Source organism: Lissotriton vulgaris, chromosome 3_1 (genome assembly GCF_964263255.1).
Source record: "Lissotriton vulgaris chromosome 3_1, aLisVul1.2, whole genome shotgun sequence".
Lineage (NCBI taxonomy): Eukaryota > Metazoa > Chordata > Amphibia > Caudata > Salamandridae > Lissotriton > Lissotriton vulgaris.
In genome coordinates this window covers 1,041,182,156-1,041,194,538 of record NC_141689.1, presented here as the reverse complement: position 1 = coordinate 1,041,194,538, position 12,383 = coordinate 1,041,182,156, and the positions used below count along the sequence as shown (strand labels likewise).

The 12,383-nt window shown below is 47.1% G+C and overlaps 1 protein-coding gene across 1 annotated transcript in view; it reads left to right on the top strand.

Annotated features, from left to right (window-relative positions):
• Positions 1-12,383, top strand: part of FOCAD (focadhesin) — a 1,219,893-nt gene that overhangs the window by 575,560 nt on the left and 631,950 nt on the right. The window contains exon 18 of the mRNA XM_086961452.1: positions 5,783-5,917. Within this exon, the coding sequence (XP_086817578.1) occupies positions 5,783-5,917 (135 nt within the window). The remainder of the gene's footprint in view (positions 1-5,782; positions 5,918-12,383) is intronic.

Here is a 12,383-nt window from a genome sequence, read left to right as displayed (position 1 = left end):
ACTACTTAGACTGTTCATTGAGTTAGGCATATAGTGCCATGTATATCAGTTTCGGAAATACTGATTACCTAATTGCCATTCTCTGCAAATCGAACTTAGGTAATCGCTATTCCTAATGTATGAAACTCCATGAGTGTTTCGCAAGTCGACCTACCTCATGAATATTAATGAGGTAGGTCGCAATTTGGGACCCGTTCGGAATCGCTAAAATCATAGGGATGGTGTTCTGCTGGGGTGAGCAGACCACCATGTCCATGATAACTTGTAAATAAAGCAATCATTTTGTTTTTAATCAAAGACAGCCCCTTTTCCTTAAAGGAAAATGGGTTGCATTTAAAAAAGAAAATTGAAAAATGTTCTTTTCGTTTTTTAAGAGCAGGCCGTGGTCAGTGAGACCACTGCCTGCTCTGAAAAAAAAAATTCACTACCATTCTCACATCGGGACTCCCTTCCTATTTGTTAATGGGTTAGCACCTACTTGAAGAAGGTGGTAAAATGGGAATGTTATGCGACCCATTTTGTTTGCAAAACATTCTTACATACCGCTGCAATTCGGTATTAGGAAGATACGCCCTAATCACGCTTCTTCCTAATACCTAATGGGTATGTATTCGCAATTCGAAAATGCGATTTGGTAACATGTTACCGAATCACTAATTGGAATTTGTACAACCAAAATGCATTTTACCCATTGCAAACGGTTTGCGACCAATAAAATGCATGATACATATGGGCCATAATGCTGACATTTCTGTGTGACTTGCATATTTTTTGTTTTATGAAACGATATCCGTCACCCCTTCCAGGTCCCATACTGGTGTCCCATCTGATGCCTGTATTTAGTAGCCAACGCTGCCACTGTTTCAGTTATAATTTAGCATTTCTTATAAAAATAACAAATCTTCACTGTGGTGTTTATTGCAAAACAGCATGCAACTTGAAAGACTTGATGCAAAAGTAAGGGCTCGGCCAACTGACCCTTACTTTCACGCTGTTACTTACCTCGTAGTTGTTATGGTTTTAAACAATCCCGGCTGTTTATTGCACGCCTCCGCAATGACGTGCCTGAACCGCAGACATTGATTGGCCCCTAGGGAGGGAAAGCTAATTAACCGCGTTTATTTTCTACTAAGTTGTGCAGGCATTAAGGCCGTCAGTAGCTCTCGCCTTGGCCACGGACAGTGTGGCTGTGGAGAGAGCACAGATTATCTTTTATGTGTAGCCCTTGTTTGTCTTCAGGTGCTGCTGCTGAAAGAAAAGCCTCCCTGCCTCCCTGCTAGTGGCTGCCGGTGCCTCTGCTTCCTTTGTTACAGTCCACCACAGAAGTAGAGAAAACATGTTTGTTTGCTTTTCTCGGTGTGTGGTTGCGAGTCAGAGACGGCTTCCTAGAAAGCAGAGGATTTTCTTTCCGTGTCCGCACCTGGCGAGAGACATGAGCTGTGCAGATAAGAAAAGCCGAGCCTCTTCAGCACAGCATTGAGGCAGGCTCCGCCACGCCATGGGGCAATCAGTCATTGGGTAGCCAAGCCTAAGCCCCCAGGTCAAGGTTCAACCTCATTGGAAGGACGTTGTAAGCTAGCAGCCACAAAATGCTACCTTAGCTTATGTGCTGGGTGATGCCCTCCGCTTGTTGAATATTGGCTTCCATAATGCTTGTACTGCTAGTTTTCATCAGATTTTTTATAATGCTCTTCTTTCCATCCTTTCCATTGGGAGTTCTAGATTCGTTTTTGAGTGGAACATGTTTATTCAATTGGTGTACCAGTTGTAATGATTTGATCATCTGTATTCTTTATTTATTATCTGGGGTTGTTGGAAGATCTGGTGGTGGTAACAGGCATCGTTGTCCACCATTAAATATACTTTTATCTTAAGGTGTTGACAGTGGCGCGCGTCTGTCACCTGAAGAGCTGTATTGGTGCAATTGAGTTAACAATAAGTCTTCATCGCCTGAAACAATATCAATCAAGGATTTGTAAAGCCTGGCAAATCACCTGTGGGGGTCTCAAGGCGCTGGGTTGCTTGCTTCATCGTGGTCATCTGATCATTCGAAAAGCCAGGTCTTGAGTTCTTTCCTGAATTGCTGGAACGATGAAGCAGTCCTGAGGTGCAGGAGAATGTTGTTCCAAGCTTTGACCGCCAGGTGTGAGAAGGAGCATCCTCCGCTGTTGCTTCGGTGGATTTGGGTGGTATCTGCAAGGAAGAGGGAGGTGTATCGTAGGTGCCTGGTCAGTTCGGAGAAATTCATGCATATGCTGGTCCTTCGATGTGCAGGGCTTTTTGTATGTGTGGATTAACATCTTCAACTGGCATCTCTTCTGGATCGGGAGCCAGTTTTGCTTCTTGAGGTGGGATGTGATGTGGGTCCATCTCGGGAGGTCAAGGATGATTTTTACAGCTGAATCTTCTGTTGTCTGTAGTTTCTAAGGAGGCATGCAGTAATTCCTACATAGAGGGTGAGAGGGTGTTCCCATAGTCCAGCCTGCTGGTGACGGGGGCCTGCGTGACTGTCCTTCTGGTGTTGAGTGGGTGCCACCTGAAGACCTTGCGGAGCATGTTTTGGGTGTGAAAGCAGGAGGATGAAACTGCATTTACTTGTTTGTTCATAGGTTGCTTGCTTTCCAAGATAATGCAGAGGCTGCAGACGTGGTCTGTCAGGGCATGCAATGGGCTGAGTTTATCAGGCCACCATGTGTTTTTCCATGGCAAGATGTTGTTCCCAAAGATAAGGACTTCCGTCTTGTTCGAGTTGAGCTTGAGACAGTGTCCTTCATCCTGTCGGCGACACTCACCATACAGCTGTAGAAGTTGGTTCTGGTGGTGTAGGGGCCTTTTGTCAGCGAAAGGATGAGCTGGATGTCATCTGCGTAGGAGATGTTTAGTCTGTGCATTCTGATGGTGTCGGCTAACGGGCTCATGTACGTGTTGAAGAGGGTGTCCTGAGGGATGATCTTTGAGAGATGCCACAGATTATCGTCTTCGGTTTCGAGGTGCACAGTGGGAGTCAGATTCTCTCGGTTCATCTATGGAGGTATGAGGCGATCCATTTAAGGGCATCTCCCTGAATTCTGATGTGGTGGAGTCTGTTGATCAAGATGTGATGGGAGATGGTGTTGAAGGTGGCTGACCAGAAGGATGAGAGCTGCCGGTTTGCTGCTGTTTAAGAGGGCTCTGATGTCGGTGCCTGCGATTAGTACTGTCTCTGTGCTGTGGTTGGCTTGAAAAATGGATTGGGAGAAGTCCACAAGATTTTTCTGTTCCAGGTATTCGGTGAACTGCTGGTTGATTGCCTTTTCTAAAACTTTCACTGGAAACGAGATCAGGGAGATGGGCTGGAATTTCTTTGGTTCTGCTGAGTTGGTGGATGTTCTTGTTCAGGAGGGGACTCACTTAAGTGTTTTTCCAGTCCTTGAGAGAAGGAGGCTGAGGTGATGCAGGTGTTCAGGACCTTCTTGAGCACCTCACCAATTATCTGGCTCCCAAAGTTGTTGACATGGTAAGGACAGGGGTCCGTGGGCACTCCCAATTACACAGAGTTCATGATGGAGATTGTGGCTTGAGTTGTGAGGGGGTCCCAGTGGTTGAGCAGGTAATCTGGGCTAGTGTTTATGGGTGTGAGAAAGCTAATGCTGTTAGTGGCAGTAGGTTAGGGTTTAAAGTTTTCAATGTTGACAGATCTTGTTATGAAAGAAGTCTGCCAGACTGTCACACAGTTCTTGGGAGGGGGTGATGTCCTTGCTGTGGTTCGTGCTGGCTTCAATGCTATCAGCTAGGGCTTTCTTCTTCGTTTCTTTCAGAAGGGGTGGTACTGGTTGAGTGCCATCTAGTAGGTACAATGATCTTGTGTCTCTTTGCTGGTGCACCATTTCCTTGATGGTTGCTGGCAGCATCTTTTAATGGATTTCAGCTCTGCGGTGAACCAGCTAGTTCATCTGGTGGTTGCTTTGAATTTGGCTGGCTTGGCAGAGTAATTGTGCTGGCACATTCTGAGATCCACTGAGAGAAGTTCTTCGCGGCCTGGTCTCGGTTGGATGTTGTGTCTGGGATGTAGGAGTTGAGAGCATTGCTCCACTGGTCTTCTGATATCTTTTTCTAGTTTTTGCGTGTAGACCTTGGCGGTATGGTGCTGATGTTGGTAGGTCCTGTGATGGCGAAGTGGACGATGTAGTGTTCCGTCCAGGTGAGTTGTGAAGTGTGGTTGTACTTGACTCTGTTACTGGATGTAAAAATGGGGTTGAGCATTTGTCCCGGGATGTGGGTGGGGTCAGTGACAAGTTCCTTGAGGAAGATGTTGCTCATGCTTTCCAGGAAGTTGGTTGTGATGGTGTTGCTGGGTTCGTCAAGATGGAAGTTAAGATTCCCTAGGAAGATGTAGTGCTCTGAGTTGATGGCGATTGGGGCGATGAGGTGGTGCATGGGGATGTGTGGGGATGTCGATACGCCTGGGGTCCAGGGCTTGGATGTCTGGGACAGTGTAGCTGCGTGGGCCGGAAGAGCCAGGGTAACTGGCGCTGGAATTGGGCCAGGCATGGACATGTGCAGATGGGCTTGCCTTCGGCGTGCCGGCAGTGGGGCCACTGCGCGTGTCCGCACTGTAGACCCATATGTAGTCCTGGGAGCTGGGAAGGGCTGGCGTGAGGCCAAGGAGGGGTAGAAAGCAGTATTTGTATTGAACTGTAATTGCATTTATATAGCGCTTACTACCCCTGACGAGGCGTTGAAGCGCTTTTTCAGCCAGTAGCACGCTACTCCGGCACCCATAGAGGATTAGTGTTGAATTAGTACTGTGAAACATGCAAGTACATTTTAAGTGGTGGTTAGGTTAGTCAGTTATTTGGATTTGGAATGATAGCAGAAGGATAGAGGAGGACAAAGGTTTGTATTTATGTAGCGCTTGACATGCGCTATTCAGGAAGCCTACAAAGGATTAGTGGGGAATTAATATGGTGAAATATGAAGTAATTTCAGTGGTGGATATTAGTCTGTTACTTGGAGTGAGAAGGATAGTGGAGGGATAAAAGGGGAAGAAAGATTTGCATTCATATAGCACTTGTTACCCCTGATGGGTGTTGCAGTGCTACAAAGTAATCTTAGCACAAAGTAAAACAGCAGTGAAAAAAGCAAGATCTAAATATGCAAAAACATAAATGAATGGAGAGTTAATGGGATTAGGGGCCTCGGGCAGACACAGGAGTCAGCTGGTGTTTAGCTGCAGTGGGGAGAGCGGCACATTGACTCAGAGGTCGAGAGGAGCACAACTGAATTGGAATTTCTTCTGCTTTTTTCCTGCTTAATCTTCTCTTTCTGTTCAATAGTGGTTTTCTAAAGGATGTTTGTTCCTCCATATTCCTCATGTGCACTCTTTCCATGCACCAAATGGATCCATCTTTTTTAGTAGCAATATCTGGTCACTAGTGCTAGGTGGCGCTGTGTGGCTTAAATCATGGATCCATGAGATTCAAAGGGAAGTGTTGTAGTGGTTCTTCATGCCCGATTGACATTAGTTGTTTTTTAGGACTTAGCAAACACTTTTTTGCAATGTTGGATTTTACATATTGTTCTTTGCATTAAGAAATTCAGGTGGTATCGCATTATTATCGTGCAAGCAGACAAGATGTTAACACGGTGGTATCCAAAAATCCATATTAAGTGGGTATGTTCCTTGCTTGTCACCAGTTTTTATGTTCCCACAGAGGCGAGCACAATAATTAACATGTGAATTTAAATTTACATCGCACATTTAGCGCTAAATCTATTAAAAACGTTTTGTTTTTATTTACAGGTTGTTGACATTCGCTCAACGTGGAATGCACTGTCTCCGAAGCTGAGCTGCGACTCACGACCACTTATTTTGAAAACACTTCATGAGCTATTTGCCCTGGTTCCTTCGTTGTCAGTGAATGCGGCTGAATACGAGGTGAGTTCCACTTTTTCGTGTAAAGAGTAAGTTTCTTGCTAGACTCAAACGCCCTCGTTAGACTAGCATACATGTCAAGATTTTGAAAAGAATAAGATGCAGATTTCTAGAATTAAATCGAGAGACTGTTTTTTTCCTCTTAACTTCCATTGAAGCAAAGGCAATTTAAGGTGGGAGACAGCTAAAATAAAGCTATTTTTGGCTTAAAACCGACGAATCGGATATTTTAGCGTGTATGGAATAGGGAGTAAATGCTGAATGCGATTTTCCACTAGGTACATACATGGCAACATTTTAGAAGGGGAAAATGGAAGATTTAAAAAAAAGAATCGGGAGAATGTATTTCTCCCATTGACTTCTGTTGAGGCCGGAATTGGGTCTATTGTCATGTACTGGGACTAAATGAAAACATAATATTTTTCCCCTTACCTGTCAAGAGCACGGAGAAAGTGCTATGGCAAGCTTACTTTGAGTACTGGGGTGGTATGCCTAGATACCACACCTTAGGATCTGTAAATACAAGGTAAGTACGACTTTTTATACTTTTCAATAAAATTCTCTTTTAGCCATACAACACGGCTCAACATTAAGACAATTTTTAGGCCCAAAATTTCTTTACATGGGTTCCTATAGGGAAAAAGTGTTAGCGGTTTCACAGGTAAGTACACAACTTATGATTGTGAGATTTGTGGGTTAGGACCAAAGTTCCCCAAGGTCTAGCTGGGCACGCAAGTTACACCAGCAGCAGCACTGGGGTGGCTGGGTGCAGAGTGCAGGGGCCCAATGTTATCCAATAGAGCTAAGGGGGCCTTCAGTTAGGGACTGCTGATGAGCAGGCCACTTGGCTGTGGGAGCAAAGCTCCTGGGGTTAAGGTCAGAACTGCATGGGCCAACGACCTGCACAGGAGCGGCACCTCCAGCGGCACTCAGGCGGCCAGGTGCGGGGTGCAAAACAGACGTCAGAGACTCTGTGCTTTCCAATGGAGACCTTGGGTTTTGAAATGATCCTGCAGACTCGGACAGAGAGGCTTCCTGAAAGCAACCACCGGCTCGAGAGGTAAGTTGGGATCTGGCAGGATGCCTGGACACTGGTGGTTGGGCCACCCAAGGCCGGGGGGAGTTGGGTGCAGGTGTGTCTTCTGGTGTCAGATTTTCTTACTGGCTCCGGATCCCGGCCCGGTCAGGTGGACCCTTCAGGTTGAGTCTGCAGGCATCAACTGGTGGTTTGAGGGAGGTCGGGGATCACCAGTTCCCAGTTCAGGATAGCTGGGGAGACCTCCTTGGGGTGTTGGAGCATTCGAACTTGGGCCGTGGGCGTCGAGTGCAGATTTGTGTAGAATCGCAGAGTCGTCAGAATCCGGATTCTGGAGGCGAGTCTTTGCTTGAGTAAATCCTATGCTCACGGGAGACAGAGTCTGTAGGAAGGTCACAGGTCATGTACTCTGGGCTCTGGGTATTGCCGGCTGCAGGTCTTGCTGGGGTTCTTGCTGTAGGCAGGGCGTAGACGGGACAGGCTGTAGGACTAGGGCCAAGTCAGTTGCTGTCCTCTTCTCCTTCCAGGGTCAGCATGGTTCTTCGGTCCTTCTTCTTTCTTCCTTGAATCTGAGGAGGCAAGGTACATGGTCACCCTTAAATACTACATTTAGGGGGCTTTAAAGGGGTGTGCAGGTCGGGGCCAATGGTTCCCTTCCTTGGGGTGGATACACTCCCTATTATGCCACCTTACAGTGGGAGGGAGCATGAGCCTCTTCCTAATTGGCTGAGTCCCCTCATTTTAAAGATGGAGGGGACTGAGATGTGTACTTCACCTCGTCTCCCCTACCTGAGGGGTGGGGTTCGCAAAGCGGGCACACCTCTCTTCCTAGCTTTGATTTCCAGCTAATTCTCCCACCTAAAGTGGGGGCCAGAACTGGTGGGAGCCAGTTGCTGGTGGCAGCAAAAGGCCGGAACGGCGTCCAAAGGTGGCAGGCCTTTTGAAGCTTCCCTTTTCGTAGACCCAGCCCATCCTGAGGAACGAAGCATGACACCTCTGCCCAGGATGGGCTTTGTTTCTGGACCCAGAGAGCAGAGGCTCTCTACCCAGGGGTCCATACACCTTTCTGGTGGTGGCAAATAGCGGGTAGCATTTCAGGAACCACACCAGGGCTGGGCGATTTTCAGGGGGCATCTCTGAAATGCCCTCTGGGTGCATGTTACCCTAAATCCCACGCTGGCGTCAGTGTGGGTTTAATGTGCTGATAAGTTTGCTACCAAACGTCCCACTTTTTAGTAAAGCTATTGTGGACTGTGGAGTTCATAATAACCAACTCCCAGGCAATATTTTCTTTATGGCTTTACAACACTTACAATGTCTAAGAATGGACTTAGACACTGTAGTGGTACAGGTCTCATGCCTCTCTACCCTCACCTTAGGGCTAGTGTAACCTGCTAGAGGGGTGACTTACCTAGGCAGTGTATTGCAGACATGGCACACAGGGATGTGTGTTATGTCGACTCTTCACTTTTCTCTGCAACAGTGGGTGTGTGTTAAAGTGCAGGACCTGTAAGCGATGTAGTCCTTAAAGGCCCTCCCTTGTCACAGTGTGGTTCCCATGGTACTTACCTGTGGCTAGGGATGTGCCAATTGTGGATACAGATGTACAGTCTTAGGAAAGAACACAGGCCCTTGGTACCGGATGGGCAGGGACCCAGTGCACATCAAGTCAGATTGCATTTGAGGTCAGATTAAAAGGGGGGGGGGATTTACCATGCAAAAAGGGGCACTTTCCTACAGCCTATCTCTCCGGGATCTGGCCGGCTGTCGAGCATCTGACAGTAGCATTACAAACACTCCACACTCCCCATACCTGATAGTGCTTGCAGTTTATATATAAAACCGTTGCATAGACATTTATTCCATTTGGGAATCTCTCTATGGAATTGTTTGCATATGCATTATACCAACAAAATACTAACTGTGATAAATTGGATTGTGAATACAGCCTTTTTAACAGCCTGGTATATTGTAGCAACACTAATTGAACTTTTATTGCCAGCTGTTTACCACTCCAGGCACCTTATAGCTGTCAGCACTTTATATCTAATGGCGTACCAGTTACTGGACATTATGCAGATTTAAACATGTCTATCGCACTTGCCACGTTATTATTGTTTTTATTTTACCCCAAGTACTGTTAAGGTCGAGTATGGTACCCAGAGCAAAAGTGGTTTTAACTTTTATATGGTTTTTAACTTGTTTATTATTCTCTCCTGCTTTATTGACTGAATTGGACATTTCATATCAGGCACTTTGTTGAAGGAATGCTTCAATTTTATCTTCCTTTCTGCATGGTGAACTTTATAAATGATATACTTATGAAATCAAGTATGAAATGTTGTATATAGATTATGTTTTGAAAGAATATTTTTTGTTATGAAGATATTTGTAAGGCTTTTTATGTTGCTACAATAAAACTAACTTAATTGCGTATGCGTACATTGCAGCCCAATTATGATGTTTGTGGGGAATGTGTTGCTTTTACTTTTCATAATAAGTCAGTGACTGTTTCCATGTTAACCTGGTCTATCTAAGTAAAGTTTATTGAATTATTTCTAGACTAATTTGAAAGAATGGTTGTCTCTGTCATAAATCATACATACCTGTTTTCATCCCTTTATCAGCTAGTGAAGTAATACAAATCCAGTCTTCTCTCAGACTGTTGCCTGTTAAATGTGTTTTTCATTCCAGTCTCGTGACAAACATCAAGCACTTAGCACCTGAGCCATACATTGGTTTTAGGATTGTCTAGTAGGTTTAGTCTTTACTAGTGCTCATTCTTGATAACCAATTTTTATTGATTTTGATTTTATGAGAGACCAATAAAAGAGAACAATTGACCAGCAATTTGCACAAATATCAGCGCAAAGCAGAAATATGATGACATTACACCAGCATACATGACCCTGACGTGCAGGGGAAAGACAGAGTAGCACTCGCTCCAGTCCTCGGTTGTTCAACGAAAGTGTCAGTCTTCTATCAACCCAACCCACTTGCCCCACATTCTGCGGAACTTCTTCGGGCATCCTTTGGCCTCGAACAAGGGCCGTTCCGGCTCAGCGCACCAATCCAACCCCCTGCGCCAGCATGTCATGGTGGGAGCAGTCGAATTCAGTCAGTTTGCTGCAATGTCCCTCTTGGCCACCATCAGGGCCGTGTCTAGGAAGAGTTTTTCAGCTCTGGAGCCATCCATCACCTCGATGATTCCCAGGAGCACATTCATTGGATTGAGAGGGCTCTCCCAGCCCAGGACCTCAGTCAGCTCTCCTATCACTGATTCCCAGTATCTTGTAACTGCGGAGCAAAGCCATACTTATGGTAAAAATCAGCTTGTGGGTGATTGCAGCGGGGACAGGATGCATCGGGTCGGAGCCCAGTGAGGTAAAGGTGCAGCAGTGTGAGGTAGGCGGCATGGAGGTAGTATACTTGGACTAGGCGAAATCTTGCCAAGGCTGTGATGGTTTTGAGGGCCATTAGTGCGTCCCTCCAGTCGTCATCCTCCAGGGACCCAAGCCATCCCTCTCATCTGCCTCTGAGCTGGGATAGTGTGTTGGGGGTGTTTGTAAGGGGGCAATAGATGCAAGAGATCCACCCCTTCCCCAAGTTGCCAGTCATGATCTGGGCTTCGGGCTGGCTGTATTCGGGTGAGGAGGTGCCCTCTGGGATATGAGAGTGAAGGGCGGGGCACAGCTGCAGGTAACAATAAAACTGGGAAGTGTGGAGGGAGTACCAGTTTTGCAGGTCTTGAAAGGTGCGCATTTGGTCTCCACCCAAGACATCCCCCAATTGTGAAATCCCTATAAGTTCCCATGCTCTAAAACCAGAGAGGTTGCCGACCTCTCAGAGCCAAGCATCCCGCCATAGTGGGGTATATTGAGTCAATTTGTCTGACCAGCGGGTGTGGTGCAGAGAAGCCCGCCAGGCCAAAAGCACCCTACGGGTGACCTCAGGCAGGGTTTGGGGAAGGACGTTCCCATACAGCATCCCCTGGATGTTCTACAAACCCAGGGTGTGTCGTTCCAATTGATATGCTGGATCTGACCAACCACCATTAAACCAGTTGCGCAATATGAGGAGCCGAGTAGCTAAGTAATAAAGAAACAGATTTGTCAGCCCCAGGCCGCCATCAAAGGGCAGGATCCAGCACTAGGCAAAGCCCAGCTGGGGCCTACGACCCCCCCCAGGAACTTGGTTTCCAAGCTGTCCATCTCCCGGAACCACAACCGTGCGAAGGATAGGGGCGTATTTTGAAGCATGGAGAGGAACCTGGGCAGAATCATCATCATTTTAAATAAGGCTACTCTGCCCATAGGGTTCAGCTGCAGCGCTTGCCATTTGAGGAGATCAGCACAGCCTTTTTCACCAGCTGGGTTACATTGAGTGACCATGCAAGGTCTGGGAGTAGGCAACCCAGATCCCCAGCTATTTGAAGGACTGTCGTCAAAGAGGTATCGATGACTACCAATCAAAGCACTCCTGCGAGAGAGATGAAGGGGGACCAGGACAGATTTAGCAGCGTTCAGTAAAAGGCTGGAGGTTAGTTCGAAGAGACTTAGCGCCCGGAGATACAGAGGTCCCGATTGTGCTGGATCCGCTAAAAATAGCAGAACGTCCTCTGCGTAAAGAGTGATTTTGTCCTCTTCCAGGCCGGGGCATCTCCATCCCGTTTATCAGATTGGATAAGACAGGCAAAGGGCTCCATCGCCAAATCGAAGAGGAGGGGCGAGAGGGGGCACCCCTGCCTCTTGCCCCTCCTGATGGGTAAGGGCCACAACAGAGCTCCAGTAACCAGTACGCAGCCCGTGGTTTACAATATAGCGTCATAATCAGGTTACCGAAGGGGGCTCCAAATCCCATTTCTGTCAACACCGCTTCCTGGTACCCCCAGTCCACTGAATCAAACACTTTCTCAAAATCAACGAGAAAAATGGACAAGTGGGGGGTCATCTGTTGGCGGTTCACCAGAGCAAGGTGGAGATGTCTAAGGCAGTGTCTGGTTCCCCTAGAGGGCATGAAACCGCACTGGTCAGGGTGGACCAGCTTGGCCAGGTACGTTAGTATGCGGTTAGCTAGGACAGAGGCAAATACTTTGAGCTCCGAATTAAGGAAAGAGATGGGGTGGTAGTCGGAGCAGTGCTGCGAGGGAGGCTGAGACTTTGGGATCACCAGGATGGTGACCATGTCAGTTTCGGAGCGGAACAAGCCTTTATCGGTCGCCTCTTGATACATCTCCAGAAGGTGGGGAACCAGCATGTCACTGTAGGTCATATAAAATTCCTGCGGGAGTCCGTCTGGCCCGGTGTCTTACCAGAGGCCCTGCGTGTTATGGCGCTGTTGACCTCCGGGGTGATGGGGAGGTGCTGAGTTGTGGAATAGAGATCCGTTCGCGCTGGAGTAGTTCCGAGAGTAAGAGGGTGGCGTAGTATGCAG